This window comes from Ailuropoda melanoleuca, chromosome 18 (assembly GCF_002007445.2).
Source record: "Ailuropoda melanoleuca isolate Jingjing chromosome 18, ASM200744v2, whole genome shotgun sequence".
NCBI classification, from domain to species: domain Eukaryota; kingdom Metazoa; phylum Chordata; class Mammalia; order Carnivora; family Ursidae; genus Ailuropoda; species Ailuropoda melanoleuca.
The window spans coordinates 1206151-1227493 of record NC_048235.1 but is presented as its reverse complement, the minus strand read 5'-3'; the positions used below and the strand labels follow the sequence as shown (position 1 = coordinate 1227493).

At 35.0% G+C, this 21343-nt stretch overlaps 1 protein-coding gene across 1 annotated transcript in view; it reads left to right on the top strand.

Moving 5' to 3' along the window:
* The window catches only part of CSMD1 (CUB and Sushi multiple domains 1), a 1986149-nt gene that overhangs the window by 1383935 nt on the left and 580871 nt on the right, over window positions 1–21343 (top strand). The window contains exons 10-11 of the mRNA XM_034647758.1: window positions 8273–8360; window positions 21031–21062. Coding sequence (XP_034503649.1) covers window positions 8273–8360; window positions 21031–21062 — 120 coding nt within the window. The remainder of the gene's footprint in view (window positions 1–8272; window positions 8361–21030; window positions 21063–21343) is intronic.

The window sequence follows — 21343 nt, the reverse complement described above, 5'->3', positions numbered from 1 at the left end:
TGTTTGGTGCTGTCAGTATGCATCCAGGTTAACATCTCAGGATGGTACGGACTCAGACTGATAGCTGTGATGACTATCGTCAGAGATCTCGTAGAAATTTCAGTGCCTTTAATTTTGCAGAGGCATTTAGACTAAGGCTCTACCAGCATATTCTTATTTTTCATTTTATTTGAGTACTAAAATAAACATCTCAGTTTAATTTGAAGATATTGAAGGAAAATACTCCCACTTTGAACATTCACTCCCATAGTAATTTTAGCAGTTGGAAGGACAATTATTAATATCATAGCCCTTATAAGAAATCTGTTTGTTTTTCCCTCTGGCATAAAAACAATCTAGAAGAGGAAACGTTGATGGTGAGAGGATTTGGAGTATTTAAAATTACCTGGACCACACGATCCCCATAGGTAATAGAATAATGCTGGAAGGACAGAAGGTTTTCAAGGACAGCCAGATTGTCCTTATTTGTTGTGCAGTAGAGAACAATTAAAAATTTTGAAAGTTCCTCGATGATATGTTTATCACTATATAATATTTTATTACATTGGAAGCTAAAATATATAGATATATAAATACACCTATGTATTTATATGTTTACAGAGAGAGAGTGGGGTGGGGGGGCAGAGGGAGAAAGAGAGAGAATCTCAAGCAAACTCCGTGCTGAGTATGGAGCCTGACATGGGGCTCGATCTCATGACCCCGACATCATGAACTGAACTGAAATCAAAAGTCAGTTGCTTAATTGAATGAGCCACCCAGGTACCCAGAAACTAAAATATGTTTTAAAAATGAATTGCTGTACACTAAGAGTTTGATTTAGGAGTAAGCAGTAAAACTGAAAGTAAGAGAACATGGCAAAATTTAGATATAAAAATTGTGATAGTGGGCATTCCATTACTAGTGTTTTAAAAGTCAGCAAATTAATGCAATGAGAAAATAGAGTCCAGACAAAATGTCTGGCATGATATTAAATTGACCATTTGGAAAATCTCACCCTAGACACTCATACAAGGGGTTACAAGTTCTGCAAATTCTGTTGCTTGAGAGGTATTTCATTGCCGATCCTTTAACCTGAGATCCAAAACAGTACAGATCAAAACCATGTGTTCCTGATAACTTATTTCCGTGTAAGCTATCCCTTTAAAACTCTAATGTTGCATTGATAAGACTTTATCATCCAAATGTCACCGATTTTTTTTTTACCTCCTTCCATAAACTTTGTAAATATTTGCTTACTGTTCTGGGATCAAACTAACTACTGGTAAAGACTAAATATTCAGCAGGAACAGAGAAAAGTTACCCAAAATTCTGTTATGCACGTGGAAATATCCTCTGTGATACTCTGTTAAAGCGAGAATAATCCTATTATTAGCTAACTGAAAGTTATTAGTAAAATAGTAAATGTTGTGGAGATTAACAGGTAATTAATTAGTAGTTTGTTTTTTCAGGAAGAACTAACATGAATAAGTTTTATTCTTGATGAGATAAAATTTATGGTGAATCAAAATGAGGAAATGTATCAAGTAGAGTTTGGTTTTCATTTCAGTAAAGAAATAACGAGTCTATTAAATGTGGAAGGAACAAATGCCAGTGTTGACTCATTTCAAACTGAATCTAGCAGGAAAGTCTGAAGTTTACGATACTCCTCAAACACAGATGCGTGGAATGGGGTGTCTGTCATCTAAAGATCATTGATAGAGTGAAGATATTGCTACCAAGGAATTTCAACCAGAATGTCTTCTGTATAACAACATTTTTATTGTTATGCAACTAAAAACATGTCACCTCTCCAAAGGTTTAAAATGGTTGGAATTAGTCTCAGAATTGATCCAGCTGAAACATATCTTTAGGTCACTAAAGAAATGAGGATCAACAATAAAAAAAATATTATATAATACATCACAGGAGCAATGTCACTAAAAAGTCTGAATTTCTTTCAATGGTTCTTTTTTTTTGGATATTTATTCCAAAGGTATACAAGCTAAATTTTAACTCATAAAATGGCACCTTCCACGAAGATTTTAATTTTCAAGCCAGAGCATGGTTCTAGTGCTCTGGAGGTGTCCTATGGGTGCATGTGGAAAGCCTCTGAGCCTGGTCCTTTTACTGTGGGAAAAGTGCCACCAGATGGTATTTGAGCTAAAGCCTCATGGCTTGAAGCATATGGCTTCCCATGTGTATGTTTGATTGGGAATATAAATGAAAACACCTTTTACTTCACCTTTTGGTACTTAGTGTCTTTTCATTATAAATAGAATTTTATTATTAAGAATTTTTTAAAATTATTTTTTAAAGGCCTCACTTTAAGGTACAAAGCACTTGAATATACAATGTCTTATCAGCTTATTGCAGCAAATGTAGGGAAAGGAACCTGGATTTTTCAATCAATAGGGTCATGACTCTGGCCCTAGTTTCCTTTCCTTTGGCACAGGTTTACCACGATCACCTCATAGAATGGTTGCATGGATTCAGTCTAAAAAAAATATGTAAATGACACTTTGAGTTTCTAGCTGATAGTATATGTTGAAATTTAAATAATCATCATTATCATTCATTATTCTTAGTGTTTTATTTTTAATTATTTCACTAATTATAATTCTTGTCTCCACTGATTTGTGTAGAATCTCCTTTATCATAGACGTAGTTGTTTATACTTCTTTCGTATTAGTTGCTTCTTTCTCTATAGCATTGGTCTAGCTGTACGGTTTGCTGCGTATAAATTAATGTTGAATTTTAATTGACAATCACAGGGCATGTCCTCAAGGAGCAGGATCATTTGATGGGAGAAGTATCTTCCTTCTGCTATACATACTTCATGGGAATCTTGATATTGCGAATCAAGATACTTTGAAAAAGGCATTTAAATATATATACGTTAATATAATTCACACATTTTAAATCACAATTAAAGTCTTTTACAAACTGTCTAATCTGTATCTGTCCATCCATTTTCATAGTTTTACATCGTGCTTTAGTATTAGTTAATACCCATCGGATGTTTCCAGTTTTGACTTTTATCTGCAAGGTTTTGACTAAAGTTTAATATATTTATTAGTATCTACGGCATGTGTCCCATGAGGTTTGAAAAGATGTAATTCAACAAAATTGGAGTTAAAATGATATTAAACTGAGGAATTCCTCTCTTTCAAAAACATTTCTCTGAGGCACTGGGGATCCTGCTTGAAGCAGATTGAGCTCCATGACTCTTTCCAGCTTTAAAGCTTCAGTTTTTAGACAAATCAATTGCTCACGATGCTGATGGGGTAGGTCGTTGGGATTTATGGGGCTTATTGTTTACTTGTACATAACCTGCCTGTCACCGTGTCTTTGCTGCCATTATCCCATTACAAGCCTATCTCCGTTTCAGAAAACCAGCCATATTTTACATTTAGTCTCTCATCACTTTTCTGTTATCTTCTGCCATCTGCAAGCCATTCAGGCTTGTCTAATTCATTCTGGGCTCTCACAGAATTCCAAGTAAGTAACCTTCCTGGAATAAATAAGCGACTTTGACATTACCTTTAAAAAGACCCAGAGTGTTTTGATCCGACTTGGATGGGTACTTCCAATTTCTCTCATTTCTTTTTATTACTATTCCATGGAAGAAAAAACAGAAAGGGGGAAATAGAAGTAGACCTTTTTCTAAGGCTTTATGCTATGTTTTAGAGCACTTTGTTACTGTAGAATAGTGAAATAAGAGCCACATTACAGCAGACTGCTTCTGATAAAAGCAGTGCTGGCCATTTACCTCGAAGAGGGTGTTTTCCTGTGACACAGCAATGACCATTGTGCTTGGGGGTATTTAGGACACATCTATGTGATGATGACAGAAAAAACACGGCACAAGGAATTTTCTGGATTGGGGTTTGTTATTAAAACTAAAATCTCTTTGGGAAATAAGTTTTAAAGACTGATTAGGAGACCGCTGCCTACTGATTGAGAACTCTTCCCTAGCACATGGTATAGACCATAAAACCATGGGGCTGGGGATAAAAGTAGTGCAGCCATTCACCCCTTCTCCATAAGGGATATATTCCCAGAGTCCCAGGGGATGCCTGAACCCCATAAGCACAAAGCATACACAACTATATGCTTTGTGCTTATGGGGTACTGAACCCCATAAGCACAAAGCATACACAACTGTGATAAAGTTTAATTTTATAAATTTAGGCACAGTAACAGACTAACAACAATTACTATTAATAAAAGAGACCAATTATAACAATACATCCTAATGAAAGCTATGTGAATATGGTCTCTCTCTCTCTCTTTCAAAATACCTTATTGTCCTGTACTCACCCTTCTTCTTCTGGTGACGATGTGAGATGAAAAATGCCTACGTGATGAGATGAATTGAGGTGAATATTACAGGTATTGTGGCAAAGATTTAGGCTTTGGATCATCTGCTTTTAGACTGTGGTTGACACCAGGTAACTGAAACTCCAAAAAGTGAAAATGTGGATAACAGGGACTGCTCTAGAACTATCAGATTGATAGAAGTTTATTTGCTGATAGGTCACAGATTTATAACTTGCTGGGATACACACACATACAGCACAGTGGTAATACACAAATAACAAAATTGACCATTTTGACCATTTTTTCATGGTTTTGTGGCTTCAAATACGTTCACGTTGTTGTCCATCCATCACCACCATCCATCTCCTGAAAAATTTTATCTTCCCTACCGAAACTCTATACATGTTAAATGATAATTTCCCAGGTCTTTCTCCCCATGCTTTAGGAAACTACCATTCTGCATTCTGGCTCTGTGAATTTGACCACTTTTCACCTCCAACCTCTGCATGTCCTTGGATATAAAGTGAGTCTCCTGTAGACAGTATATACTTGTACCCTGGTTTGTTGTTGTGTATCCATTTGCCAGTCTACATCATTTGATTGGGGAGCGTGTTAGTCTGCTAGAGCTGCCATAACAAATTGAGTGAATTAACCACAGAAATTTTTTGCTCGGAATTCTGGAGGCAGAGAGTTAAGATCAAGGCTTTGGCAGGGAGTTTCATCTGAGGGCTCTCTCCTTGACTTGTAGATGGTTGTCTTTTCCATGTGTCTTCACATGGTCTTCCCTCTGTGTGTATCTGTGTCCTCATCCTCCATTTACAAGGGCATCACTCATATTGGAATAGACACACCCCAATGACTTCATTCTAACTTAATAGCCTCTTCAAAAACCCTATCACCAAATGCAGTCACATTCTGAGGGATGGGGGTTAGGGCTTCAACATATGAAATTTGAGGGGAAACAATTCAACCCATACATGGAGTTGATTTCATTTACATTTAAAGAAAGTACTGATTAGAAGGCACTTATTTTTACCAATTTTGTTTCCTGTATGCTTTATAGCACTTCTATCATTTCTCCCATTACTTTCTTCCTTTGTGTGAAGTTAATTTTTCTTCTGACCTATTAGGATTCCCTTCTCATTTCCTTTCGTGCATATTCTATATATGTATTATTTATGGTTGCCATGAAGATTACAAATAAGATCCTAAAATTATGACAAAGTTTTGCTGGATATAGAATTCTCTGTAAATAGCATTTTTTCCTTTCAGCACTTAAATATTTCCCCTTACTGCCTCCTGTCATACTAGTTTTCTGATGAGAAACCAAATGATTTTATTGGGAGTCTCTTGGTGATGAGATGTTTTCTCTTTCTGCTTTCAAGATTCTTTGTCTTTATCTTTTGACAGGTTGATTTTTTGTCTCATTGTGAGCTCCTTTGAGTTTGTCCTACTTGGAATTTGCGTAGCTCCTAGGATTTGTATACTTATGTCTTTCCTCAAATTTAAGAAATGTTCAGACACTGTTCAAATTCATATTTAAGACAGTTGTTTTAAAGTCTTTGTTTAGTATATCTGATGCATGTGTTTCTTCAGGGACTAATTCTGGAGATTAATTTTATTCCTTTGAATTGAGTACATTTTTTTTTTTTTTTGATTTTGAATACCTTGCGATCTTTTTGAAAAACTGCATTGGGAAGAAACAGTTATCTTTCCCAGTTTTTGCAGAATGTTGTGGAAGGCCTTTCAAAATTAGTGATCCCCTGACCCTTAAGGTCAGCCTAGAATGAAGACTTTAGATCCTCTCAGTCTTGTCTGGGAATGTGTCCTACCTAGGTCTGTGTGTGTGCTTTTCCAGCCCCACATCCAGATGCTTTAAAATATCTTACTTCTCCAAAAAGCCTCACTCCAGCTTCTCAGGATCTTAGATAGTCTGTTATATTCTTCTGCATGTAATATCTTGGCCCCAGGTGCCTGCATTGCTGCAGTCCCTGTGCACTTCCTAAATGCAGCAGGCCACCAGTGCCTTCCATGGCTTCTGGCTGCCATTCCACATATGAGCTCCAGGGCAGGCAAGGGGGAAAAAAAAAGCCTCTCATGAATTCCACAGGCCAGAATATTGCAAACAGCTTTCTCTTTGCTTCTTCATCTTTAGCTAGGGAACCAGGAATGAGGCCACTGTGCCATGTAGGGGAAGGTATGGGGTAAGGGTAAGTTAAACTTTCATGAACTCTCCTGCCATCATGAATGTGGCTTTTTCTTCACTGGGCATTCATTTGGCTGCTATCAACCTCTGACTGGTTTCCAGAGCTTCTACAAAGTTATTTAACTCCATCTGTAGTTTTTATTTGGTGTTTCCATGGGGGAATGAAGGCCTGGGCTTTCTCTTCATCATCTTATTGGTGTCGCTGCCTTATGTGCTGGATTATTTTTAAATGATCATGAGAAAAACAAACATTTATGAAAGACAGTTTTAGAGCTGAATCCATTTCTCATACCATACTGCTAAATAATTTTTAGATGATATAAAAATCTCAATTAAAACCTGTAAGAAATATAGATGAACTAATTTGGAATGATGAAGTGCTTCCTAAGAATACATCTATTTAATATATTCTAGTAAGATTTGTAGTTAATGTGGGATTATGTCCATATCCCAAATTCATCCTAACTTAGCAAGGAAAACTGAATATTGATATAATTATTGTCACTTTTTTATGCATAGTTTTAATAAAATGCTTAAGGATTTCAATATCTACCCACATTTTTTTTCTTATGGAATCATTTAAAATATATGTGGGGAATGTGTGTGTGTATACACACACACACACACAAACACATATATAATAGTATTATTTATATATTATAGATATAGAAATGTATCTATTATCTTCATATGCATATGCAAATAATAAAATCATCTATTCAAATGGGCTTTACTTGTAGGAAACATGAATTATCCAACAGTATGTTGAGATAAGGTAATTTACTGAATTAATAAATTCTCTGCTTCCTATGACATCAAGCTTCCTGATTCTTGCTATATATCTTCTATTCCATCCATACAATTGCCCCCATCCTTGGATCATCGCAAAATGGTACCAAAACTTCCCACATTCAAAATCCAGACACAGTAAGTTCCAAGTACAAAAAAGAGATGGTCACTATTGGCTCCCTGGAACGTCTTCCCAGTGGCATGGCTACAGACTTCCCCTCATGTCTCACTAAATGGAATTGGGTCGCAAGCCCATGGTTGAGCAAATTTCTGGAAAGAAAGAAGGAATTGCCTTAGTTGGATTAGACAGCTTAAATGAGGTTGGATGGGTGTTTGAGTGGCAGTTGTCCTACCCAATGAGCAAGTGTTTACTTTAAAATCACTGTTGTATTGTGATTGCACATCATCCCAACAGGAGGAAAGGCTCTTCATGGAACAGATTCAGGAAATAAAGCAGCATGTCTATAAAAAGCAGTATTATTTTTTTTAGCCCAATGATAAACATGTTCAGTGTTGAAAACATAAAAGGTAGTTTTACTTTAGGTGACTTTTGTATAGGTATTAACAAATAATTTGTTTCTTCACTTGATGCATGGATAGTGGATGAAAGATGTCTTCTGTATAAACTTTGACATTTTCACCATTCTGCTCTTTTTTCCCCATTATGCTATTAGTTGTAACCTGTCATAAAGTTGTCCATCATGAACAAATACATTTTTTAAAACTAAATTTTGACCACTTCAATAGAAAAATGGTTCAAACTAAAGAATGTTGGCACCCTTTCACTGGATAAGAAGTCTTTGTTTTTCAGACATAAGAATAAAGATTCATTTTAATATAGCTAAAGTGTCTTAATTCTAAATAAATCACATTTTAAGTCATCATAATTTAAGAAAAAGCCTGCTTAACATAAATTTACTCTCTGATGATTTCCCCAACAGCTGCCCAAAATTACAAGAATGTTTCTCTCTATTACAGTGAGTCAAGGAGGTGTTGCATTGGTTTCTGACATGTGTCCGGATCCTGGGATTCCAGAAAATGGTAGAAAAGCAGGTTCCGACTTCAGGTAGGAGATACATGGGTTATTTGAAAAGCATGTTATTTTCAAACATAAATATATAATTTCTATTTGTTATCCTTAACTATGTTGTCCTTTTGAATTAAAGATACAACTTCTCAATTATTATGCAGCTGTATTATCTGTAAAACTCTAAAACACATTGTGTTGAAAACTTCCACATACCCTACAGTGATGCTTGTCACTATATGAATCAATTCTAAAAATTCAACTCTAACTGTATATGATCAAAATCTGTCTCCAGAATTTTTTTCTGTTTTTAATTAATTACCTTGCCATATTCCAATGCATTTTGGTTGATGTTTTAAAAAAACAGATGGGGCAACAATTTACCTATAGCCTCACAATTATTTCAATCAACTTTTAGAATAAAGAATGTGAGTGGTAGTCAGTGCAATTTATTTCAGAAAATGTTATGATTCATCTTACTAGGATTGTGATGAGCTAGAGACTATTTCCCAGTTGTGGAAGTATTAATATAGTGGTGATTATAAAAGTGAATTATAATTATGTTATCATTATACATATGTATAATAATAATATCATGTCTTTGGATTTTTTAATTCCTTTACATTAGTTCAAGAAACATTTGCCAACTTACAAGGTGTATATTTCATACTGGGAGTAAGCTTAAAAATAAAGAATAAAGGGGAGTAGGGGAAGTGTTTTCCTGCCTTAAAATCTCACCATTTTTAGAAGGAAAACAGTAAAGATAGGTGTAGAGAGTTTTGGCCAGTAACGTGAACTGAAACTGAAAATGTAGTTATAGGGGAGCCTGGATGGCTCAGTCCATTAAGCATCTGACTCTTGGTCTCAGCTCAGGTCATGATCTCAGGGTCATGAGACCAAGCCCCAAGATGGGCTCTAGGCTCAGCACAGAGTCTGCTTGTGATTCTCTCTCCCTCTCCCTCTGTACCTCCTGCTCATTCAGTCTCTTTCTCTCTCTCAAATAAATAAATAAATCTTAAAAAAAAAAAGAAAGAAAGAAAGTAGTTATACCACCAAAGAAAGAAGAAGGAATATTAGTATAATTGTAGTAGCAATTGTCATTTTTTAAAATGTTTTTTAATTTTAATTTTTTATTGATGTATAACTAACACAGTGTTATATTAGTTTCAAGTATACGCTATAGTGTTTCAACAATTTTATGCATTTCTCAGTGCACATCAAGATGAGTGTACTCTTAATCCCCTATTTCACTCCTCACCATCCTCTCCCTGCTGGTAATCAGGAGTTCTCTGGGGCGCCTGGGTGGCACACCGGTTAAGCGTCTGACTTCGGCTCAGGGAGTGATCCCGGATTGAACCCCACATCAGGCTCCTCTGCTGTGAGCCTGCTTCTTCCTCTCCCACTCCCCCTGCTTGTGTTCCCTCTCTCAATATCTGTCTCTATCTCTGTCAACTAAATAAATACAATCTTTTTTAAAAAAAAAGGAGTTCTCTGTATTTAAGAGTCTGGTTTTTCTTTGTCTCTTTTTTTCTCTATCCCTCAAATTCCACATATGAGTGAAAAAGACAAGTAGCAATAGTAATTTTTAAAAGGCTAGAGAAAGAATAGAATTGTCTATAGGCTGGCTATCATGAAGTTGGTATGATTATATATCTACATCTATCTATCATCTATCTATCATCTATCTATCTATCTATCTATCTATCTATCTATCTATCTATCTATATCTATTCTTTTTCTATGAAAATGTAACAAAATGCTTTTGACTCCCTAGCAGTGTCTATCCTGTTTGAAGTAGATAGAAAATTGTATCTTTTACAGGTTAAAGATACAAAGTTTGAGTATAGTTAAGGAGCTCATGTTTTAGTTCAAGTTCCTTTGAAGTAGAGCCTGAGATGAGGCAGTTTCTTTTTCAAGTTAATTTATTATTATTATTATTTTTTAATATGCACTTTGGAGGAGAATGGATGTAGCAGGGTAGGGCCAGAGTGAAAAACGAGCAAAGATGCAAGCTGGTTTTAACTGGTGATGAGCTTCAGTCTGAACTCACGGGGAATTTTAGGGCACAAATTGCACCAACCAGCTGACTCCATCTTTTGTACCCACTCCACCTGCCTGTCCATCATTGGCTTCTTTCATTTGGCTCAAGGAAGTTCTCCAGAGCATGGCTTGGTTAGAGTAATTGTTAGCCCTCTCAGTGGTTGTGATGTGTCCCCATGGCTATGGTAGTCTAATAAAGACAGGTGCTGACTTCCATTATCATATAAAATAACCAGTCAGTTGAAGGCATTCAGGAATTTTATCATTTGAAGATGAAACAAATAAATGAAATTTACACTTTCTTTTTTTCCAAAATTTACATATTCTTTCTGGAATCCATAGAGTTTTTTATCCTGTGTAATCCTTTCTTGTCTCAAAAACAACCTCCTCTATTTCCCTCCCCCACAAAAAAATATGTTCTCCATGCCTCACTTCTAAAGAATCGTGCACATCTTTCCATTAGTCTTTATGGCAATGAATCTTCATTATTGTTCACATGTCCATTTTCCTCATCTGACTCACGCTTCTCCTGTGCCAGAAAGGTATCTTAGTCATCTCTGCCTCCTCAGTGACTAAAATAGTGCCTGCCACGCAGGTACTCAACAGGTATTATTATTCAAGTGCGCTTTGTGTATGAGGGAGATTGCCCATCGGTACTCTGTCATCCCTGAAAATCTTCACAGGAATCTGGAAACTTCTTTAGTCTATTTGGCATATCTCTGTTTTTAGACATAGTGAATTAAATGCTATCTGACAATGCCAAATTGTTCAAATTGTACCCCGTAGTAGAGAAGTTAGAAAAAGTTCTTAATCTCCAAAAGCTCACAAGGAATTCAGAAACATTCAAGGTCAGTATCCATTTAGCACAAGGGTAATAATGAAATATTGTATAAACATCTTAGGTGAATGTGCTGGCATTTGCTCTAGCTCATTCTTACAACAGTCTTAATTCTGAAGAAGAGGATTAACTTTGGGATAAACATTGGATCCTAAGGTTGTGTTGATGTGTCTTGGGGAAAGCCAAGGAAGAAATGGAGTACCTTAACTCACATGAGACTTCAGCTTTCAAATTTCTTATTTTCCTGGAGAATTTTTATATTGTTGTCTTGTCTCTAAGTTCCTGGCAATTGAGTGATATAAGGGAAAATTATTTGAAAAATTAAACTTCCTATAAGACTAAATACAGGGGCTCCCGGGTGGCTCAGTCAGTTAAGCATCTGCCTTTGGCTCAGGTCATGATCCTGGGATCCTGGGATGGAGCCTTGCATTGGGCACCCTGCTCAGCTGGGAGTCAGCTTCTCCTTCTCCCTCTGATCTTCCCTCCTGCTCCTGCTTTTGCTCACTCACTCTCTCAAATGAATAAATAAAAAATCTTTTTAAAAAGACTAAATACAAATGTAAATATTTGCTATCTATGGGTATATATGTGTGTGCATACGTGTGTGTGTGTGTGTATACAAATCTGTGACAAGCCAGTTCTAGTAACTTTTTTGTATACTACAGAAGACTCTCTCCATGATCCTGATTAACTACAAGTAAAGATGGTTTTATGTTTTTCTTTCCAATGTGAATGTATTTTATTTCTTTCCCTTATCTGAGGAACTAAGACCTATATTATGAGGTTGAATACAAGTAGAAGACATGAGACATTCTTGCTTTATTCTTTTTTTTAAGTTTTATTTATTAGTAGTAATCTCTACCCCCAAAGTGGGCCTCAAATTCGTGACCTCAAGATCAAGAGTCAAATGCTCTTCCGACTGAGCCAGACAGGTGCCCTCATTCTTGCTTCATTCTTGGTCTTTGGTGGAAAGCATTCTGGTTTTCATCATTAAGTAATATTAGCTGTAGGCTTTCATAGATTACCTTTATTAGGTTGAGAAAATGCCTTTCTATTTTTAGTTTGTTGTAAGTTCTTATCAGAAATTGATATAGATTTTGTCAAAAGCTTTTTCTAGATCCGTTGAGATGATCTGTTTGTTTAGTTGTTAATATGATTAATTATATTAATTGAATTTCTTGCATTCTGGGATAAATTAATTTGGTCATGATGTATCATCCTTTTCATATACTGTTGGCTTTGTATTTTTGTTGTTGTTGTTGTTGTTTGTTTTGTTCCTTTCAGATTTTTCTTGTGTTCTCACAAGAGATACTGGCCTATAATTCATTCTTATGACATGGTCTGGTTTTGCTATTAGAGTAATGCTGGTCTACTAAAATTAATTAGGGAATATTCTTTCCTCTGTAGTATCCTGGAAGAATTTGTGGAGAATCAATAGTATTTATTTCTTAAATTTTTAAGAGATTTATCAGTGAAGCTCTCTGGAATTGGAATTTTCTCATGAAAAGTTTTTAAATTACAATACAACTTTTCTTCTACTTACAAACCAATTCAGGTTCTCACTCTACTCGAGTACGTAGCTTTGATAGTTTGCAAATTTCAAGGAATTTTTCAATTTTTATCCAAAAATTTGTCAAATTTATTGTCATAATATTATTCATAATATTTCCTTATTGTCTTTTAAATCAGTAGTGATGGCACAATTCTAATTTATGAGGTTGGTGATTTGAATTTTCTATTTTATCTGATACATCTGACTAGTGATATGTCAATGTTATTAATATTCTCAAAAAAACCCTACTTTTGGCGTGACCAATTTTTCTGTATAGTTTTATTTGTTTTATACTCCGTTGATTGCTGCTCTGGTCTTTTATTGTTTTCTTTCTTCTGATTACAATGGGATTTATTTGCTCTCTTTTTTCTGGTTTCTTAAGATTGAAGCTGTGATTTAAGACTCCTTTTCTAATGTGGGTGTTTGGTGCTTTATATTTCACTTGAAGGATGGATTTCACTACATCCATAAGTATTATGTTTTTCATTTCATGCAGTTCAAAATATTTCCTATTTTCTCTTGTGATTACTTCTGTGATCCATGTACTATACAATTGTGTTCTATTTAGTTTCCAAATACCTAGGGATTTTCATAGGAACTTTGTGGTCAGAGAACATACTTTGTAAGACTCGAATCCTTTACAATTGAACAAGAATTGTTTTCTGCCCTATAATATGCTCTATTTTTGCAAGCATTTTATGTAAACTAGAAAGAATGTATATTCTGTCATAGTAGGGTGAAATGTTCTATAAAGATCAATTAGATCAAGTAGAACAGTGTTGTTCAAGTCTTTAGTACCCTGACAGATTTTCTAACTGTTGTGTTATTGAAAGAGGTATATTGAAATCCTTTACTGCAATTGTGGATTTGTCTATTTCTTATTATAGTTTTATCAGTTTTAGCTTCATGTATTTTGAAGCTCTGTTGTTAGTTACACACATGTTTAAAGTTGCTATGTGTTTTTAATGAGTTCATCCTTTTGATGTTATGCAGTATCCCTCTTTATTGGGTAATATTTTTTTCCTCTGAAATCAACTTTGCCTTCTTTTATCATAGTCACTCTAACTTTCTTTTGATTTTTGTTAGTCTGATAACACTGTATATGGATTCATACATCTGTTGCTGCCTTCTGTCTGTTACACTATGTTGTTTTGGTTTTGATTTTTTAAAAAATCCTGTCTCGTATATGGTTGAAAATAAATGAATTTATTTTATCTTATTTTATTTTACTTTATTATTTTATTTTCTCCAAGTTTTTATCTAAATTCCAGTTAACATTTGGTGTAATATTAGTTTCAGGTGTAAAATTTAGTTNCCTTCTGTCTGTTACACTATGTTGTTTTGGTTTTGATTTTTTAAAAAATCCTGTCTCGTATATGGTTGAAAAATAAATGAATTTATTTTATCTTATTTTATTTTACTTTATTATTTTATTTTCTCCAAGTTTTTATTTAAATTCCAGTTAACATTTGGTGTAATATTAGTTTCAGGTGTAAAATTTAGTTATTCATCACTTACATACACTACCCAGTGCTCATCACAACAAGCACACTCCTCAATGCCCATCACCTTGTTTAATCCATCCTCCCCACCCCCCCCAACCTCCCATCCAGGGAGGTGTTCTCTATAGGAAAGAGTCTGTTTCTTGTATGTGCCACCATGAGTTTGACAGCTTTACAATGCTTAAATATTTTTCCAGTGAGATATATAGAGATATACAACATGCGATACTACAAAAATTGACAAATGATATTTTCTTAAATATTGGCTGCAATTTGTAATATGAAATTATAACAACAAATATTTTATACTTCTTTACCTTAAAAACCATTAATCTAGCTTTCATTTTGAAATGTTTTATACATGCATGATTTTGTACCATCATGACTTGGTCATTTGACAAATAATGATTCATTGAGTTATGAGTGCTTCCAAATGTTGATACACTTTGCTACAAAATATCAAAAATATTGCATATGTTAATATCACTATAGATCTTATTGGAAAAATATTTAAGCATTGGGAAGGTGTCAAACTCATGGTGACACATACAAATTTTCAAAATTTCTAATTTTTATTAGACAACTTGAATTTTATCATCGGCTACAAATTTTGTCAGTTACTTTTCTTGAATAAAAGTCTCATTCAAAAAATGGGCTCATTCATTCATTTTTTAAAGAACGTGTCTGCCAACTCAAATATTAGCAATAATAGCTTATCAGTTATTTTTTTTTTCAAATAAGAAGGTGTTCTGTGAAAATAAAAGTTAATTCAGCTCACAATCCGAACAAAAACCATTAATCTAGCTTTCATTTTGAAATGTTTTATACATGCATGATTTTGTACCATCATGACTTGGTCATTTGACAAATAATGATTCATTGAGTTATGAGTGCTTCCAAATGTTGATACACTTTGCTACAAAATATCAAAAATATTGCATATGTTAATATCACTATAGATCTTATTGGAAAAATATTTAAGCATTGGGAAGGTGTCAAACTCATGGTGACACATACAAATTTTCAAAATTTCTAATTTTTATTAGACAACTTGAATTTTATCATCGGCTACAAATTTTGTCAGTTACTTTTCTTGAATAAAAGTCTCATTCAAAAAATGGGCTCATTCATTCATTTTTTAAAGAACGTGTCTGCCAACTCAAATATTAGCAATAATAGCTTATCAGTTATTTTTTTTTTCAAATAAGAAGGTGTTCTGTGAAAATAAAAGTTAATTCAGCTCACAATCCGAAAAATTTCAATGAACTTTTTTCTTGGGATCATGTCAGACCTCAATATGCACCACAGCTGCATAATGTATTCAGTGATCAAGATTTATTACAATTAAAAATTTTTTCCTGCTTCCTCAAGGATCTTCTTAAGTGAGCTAGCCTTTCTTCTTCTTCCTCCTTCCTCTTCCCCTCAGCTTTGTCTCCCACCCTCCCTCCCTCCCTCCCTTCCTCCTTCTCCTCCTCCCCCTCCTCCTTCATGCTAGTGCATGGTGCTATTGCTTCCATTTATGTTAGGTCACCATCAGTTTTGCTCACCACTGCTTTTTCACCATCAGTGGAAATAGCAACACATGGGAAGAAGCATACATCTCTTAGTATTATTATAAAAACAGTTTAATGTAAAAAATATCATACCCTCTGAAAGGGCCTCACTAACCACTCCAGGGATCTGTGGGCCGCCCTTTGAAACGAGGCGCACTAGATATCGAAGTTGACTTTATGCAGCATAAAAATAATCATTCTAAGGCATTAAAAAAGGATATATGAACAAAGAAACATGTTATTTAGATATTTTCTATATTTTTACTAAGTTAAAACCCAGTGTCATCCCTACTGATAGTTTGGTACTGTGTACTGATCCTGGGCATCCGATGTGTAAAATCTTTATTTGTTGACTGCCTCCATCCATGTAGAATCCATGTGTGTTCATATGCAAACTGGAAGATCACAACCATGTAAAAATTCCCCATGACCACCAAGTGGAATGGCGAGTCATGGGCCCAGCATATAATAAGCTGACTATAAATGCTGGTGTTTTAAAAAGAGGGAGGATGTTCTTGATTGTTTAAAATCTTTTTGAGACTGTTTTTAATGAAAGGCTATTCAGTTCTTTCTAAATTCATGTAATCAAAACTAATGACTAACATATAATCCAAACTAATGACCAACATTGTCAGGAAGAGTGGATGGAATTCATTTGTAGTTAGTACTGTAATTATATGTAATTTGGGGCTGTTTCTGTTTAAAAAATGTTCACTTTATTAGGTTGGTAAAATATTCCTCATCTGATTTTATTTATACCATTATTTTTATTTCTATGGAAATCTTTTTTTGCCCATAGACAATCTAAATATTAATTTTAGTATTATCTATAAAGAATTCTAAATAAATGAAGACTAAAACTTGAAGTTTCCTTATTTGAATTCAAATCATTTTGGGGAAAATTTTCTGACATTTTATTCACCACTGACCACTCTCAAAAAGACAAAGTATATTCATTAGAACTGAATATTTATGAATAGAATGATAGAAAAATTCAGACACCAGTATGTAAGGGATGGAACTGGAGTAGTGATGGAGAATTTAAAAATGGTTACTGACTTCTATTATTTATCTATTTCATATGCTAGTAGGATTGGCACTCTAGGTACAGACAGATAAAATTATCCTAACTTTTGCAAATATAGCTATTGAAATTCAGAATATTAACATGCCAAGATACTATACCTAGTCATGGTTACAGCTGGGACTTGAAACTAGGTCCTATTGACTCCAAAGCCCCTCTTGACCTCAAAGGTTTTTTAATGATGACAATTACAACGACTAAATATTTTCACACCTGTCATACAGGACCACTGGATAGGGGGTGCAGTTTGTAGACACCACCAGTTAGCCATGTGAGGAGTCAAGAGGTGGTTCAAACCTAACCTTGAGCTCAGGGTTCCAACCCATGGATCTTAGCGTGGGGTTCCCTACACTCAGCAGAAGGGTTACTTTGTTCTAATTGACAACTATGTGTGAATGTCATATCATAATTTTGCACAAAGGATTTATGTAGACTAGCAGCACCTATGAAACACACTGCTGGGTGTAATAGGTTCTTTACATATATTCTATAAATATTATACATTATATAAAATATTATACAGATAGACACAAGTTATAGGTTTTATGTGTGTTGTATAAACGTTGTATGATATATTTATATAAATACTATATTTTATATTGCTGCTACATGTTATAGGTTATTTATATTATTTCTAATCTTAAGATCTATTCTTTATAAAATCTTTATTTTACTTATTTATCAAATCTTTATTTCATAAAGTTCTTTATTAATAGTAATGCTGAAATTGAATTTAGGGACCTCCTAGGTTTCTGAAAAGTATGGGCCTCCATTCTCTTCCATGGTGCTCCTTCCTTTGCTTTCATATGTGCATCTCTCACTACCCTCCATGGCAGAACCCCATTTAACAACAATCCTAAATTTATACAAGCTGAATTACCTATCCTAAAACTCCCTCATCTTCAGAAAGGCTACTGCTACCCTCAGGGTTCTGTGTTTCTGTTTTCAATTCTTAGTCATATTCTTAATCAGGTATAGTTTCCCCTCCCACCACACTTCACCACCCATGAAAATTGCTCTCAGGTGACAGGTATCCCACAGGTAGAGCAGGGCAAGCTAATATAGAAACACGAGGAGCATGAAGAAACAAAATTGGGGAATGCCGACACATGCTCCATGGTTCTCCCTAGGATTTGTTTTTTGTAGGACAGAATATGTTCTGTCTCTGCCTTTCCCCATCCACACAGTCACCTTCCATTTGTAGGACCACGAGTTTTTACTCCCACCTTGCTTCATCTCATTATTTCAGCCTTTTCAGCAGAACAGTTTATGTCACATATTTATGTTTCTCTCACACTAGATGTATGTTTCTCTCATGTTGGATTATGCAGTTCTGAAGGAAAGAGGACAGGACAGGATTTATTGATTTGATTTCTTATTACTGTGCCCAACATAATGTAGACAGGTTTTTAAGTTAAATTGGATTAAATTGAAACTAATAAGACTGTTGCTAGGGTATGCAATCATAGCCTAGTACTCAGCTAAACCCATTAAATTAACTTCCATTGGTCAGAGAGATTATCAACTTTTCTTAAAACATGACCTGTGGTCAAAAAGGGAATTTGGGTGTTGAGAGAGTGATTGTTCTGACTTAAAAAGCAAATATTTAATTTATATTATTGATTTTTATAGATCACTATTCAAGTCAATACCATTTGTTCTTGCATCTTGGCCCCTTTTTCTCAAAGAAATCTCACATTTATACACTTTATGAAGTCAAGGTGTGTCAAGTGGAATGATGTGTCATCCAATGAAAGGAGAAATTGGGATACATAAAATACATAATCAATGAGAAGCAGGAAAAAAATCCATAACCCAAGTATCTTGATAAACTGCCACTCATTTCTACTAACTACCACATTCAGCCCTGTTCCATTTCGTATAACACATTGATAATTTTCTTTCTTTTCTTTTTTTTCCCCTTTGGCGTTTCTTACTAATGATAATTTTCTTTATAGTTTTAATGTTGGTGCAGCAAGCTTTAGTATTTCTCCACCGTAAGTCAATTTCAGTAACACCAGAGCCACCTGCCTTTTGTTATGTGAAAATATAAAGAATTACACTAACAGCATATAAACCAGCATACAAACCATATAAAATTTGAAAAATATTGGAGGGACATCAGTTGTTTCTATGCTGTGTGATGAATGTGGGCATCTCATTCTCCATTAGATACACTGTTACTAAGAGACTGTAGTCTACGAAAAATATTTGCCAATGATTGCTCTTCTTTCAAAGAACATTGGCTATATTTTTGAAAATGACTTAAGAAATATTACAACCAATGTTTTCCTGTCCACACTATTTGAACCATTATGTACCTTTGAAAAGGGCACACTATAAATGTTTCAGGTCTCATTTATCTGGCTAGAGCTATTTCCAATAAAGAATCCACCAAATAGAACTCATGGAACATTATCCTCTCTCTTCCACAGTCTTTCCAATACCTGTAATAGTAAATTATTTTTTTCATCAAAATAATAATATCCCCTTAAGTAGTTTTCCGGGACAATAGATCATGGCTATTTAAGCATACTTTAATTTGTTAATTTCAAACTGCAAAAAATAGTTTATGACATTATTAGCCCACATGGTCATCATCAGCAGAAAGGACTTTTTAAGGACTATGTGGATACGAGTGCTCTCTACAATGACCTTCTGTAATGTAGTTTATTTTTCTGTTTATTGGTTTCCCTACCTGTGAAAGAAAGCATTGAAATAAAAGACGAGGATTTCTGAAGTCCTGTGAGAACTGCCAAGTTCTGTAACTCTTAGTCATACTTTTGCCTTGGTCTCTTATAGAATATGATTCTACAAAACTTCTATGATGCTACTCAGGGATACCAACAACCTCGAGGTCAAAGGAAGCATGTGAGATCATCACCATTGATACACAGAAGAGTTGCCAACTTTAAGAAGAATATAAATGCAGTGAAAACTAAATAATTAATCAGTGCATTTATTTGAGGCCATTCACCTGCTCCCCAATGTTTCCAATCCACTTAAAAAGTCTTCACAATCCCTGATCACTCACTTCCTTGTCAATGCACCTCCACCAAAAAATGCATCCATGGAAAGAATGCTAGATGGAGAGCTGCAATCAGCCATGCTCTAAGTGTCCCCAAAGTTTCTGATTTAATTATCAAGAATATAGCCCGAGCATTAAGATTTTCTTTTAAATTTTTAGTTGTAGTAAAATATATCTAGTATAAAATTCACCATCTTAACCATTACTTAATGTCACTGAACTGTACAGTGACATTAAGTGACATTCAGTGACATTAAACTCATTCACATCTATCTCCACTATCTACTTCCAGAACTATTTCATCTTCCAAAACAAAGCAGTAACTTCTCATCCACCACTGCCTATGTCTCCTAGAAACCACTTTCTGTATTTATGAATTGGATCACTCAAGATACCTCAATATTAGGAATTTTTAAGTGCCCATGTGATTTCAATGGGCAAACAAGGTCAACAACCATTGGACTGCCTGGTGTATGTCATCCATAATAAGTTATTATAGACAGGTGGGCATAACCACTCAGAAGGGCTTGCACTTGAAAACAAGCATTTGAGATCATAAGTATTGTGTGAAAAAAAGTATGTGTAAACCCCATTATTAGAAGCCTCTTCCAAATAGCTTATCTTCAATAGCATCTATATGTTTGCAAACCCTGGAGAAACAAGGGTTGTCAACTTGATTCCCCCTCTGCAAAAATATTGCTCAGTCATGGCCTCCATCAAATAATGTTCTAGGAAAAAATAATAAGGAAGTAAGGCCTGTGAGAAGCTTCCATAAATGAGCAGGGATTGCAGGGATACCATGATGAAATACTACTGGAAACCAGAAAAAAATGGCAAACATGAGACTAGCAGTAAATATACAGACACTACTGAGCTTTCTGGAACTTCTAGGTATTATCAAGCTTGTTATCCCAAGATCACAAGAGGAGGGTTAATGAAAAATGTCTGCTCCTGACTGGAGATGACCTTCTGCCTCTGAACTCAGAAGGAGACACAAAGGAAATGGGAGAAGAGCCTGTGGGAAAGTTCTGCCATTGAGTTGATCAGCTTCTCCTACAGCATCCAGACCCCCTTCCCACCTGTTACTTCCCAAAATGCTTCTTTTGAAATAGTGTGGACCTGGCTTCTGCTTCTGTAGGAACAGGTGGGTGGGTCATGAAGAGGAGGATTCAATGTTTCTACTTTGTCAGACAGGAAGTCTTCTTGTTGGGCAAATGGCAGATTCCCACAAACTTCTAACATACTTGGAAGCCTTAAATTAAATTGCCTCATGGGAAAATTCACACGTTCTTCTAAATGCGTGCTTCTGAAGGCTAGTCACAATTTGAAGATCTCTGGCCAATGGAAGCCCCTGTCACAACATTATTGTTGCTCATCCCCTCAAGGTGCCTTATATTCTAACCATTGTTAAGGGTCTTTGTTGCA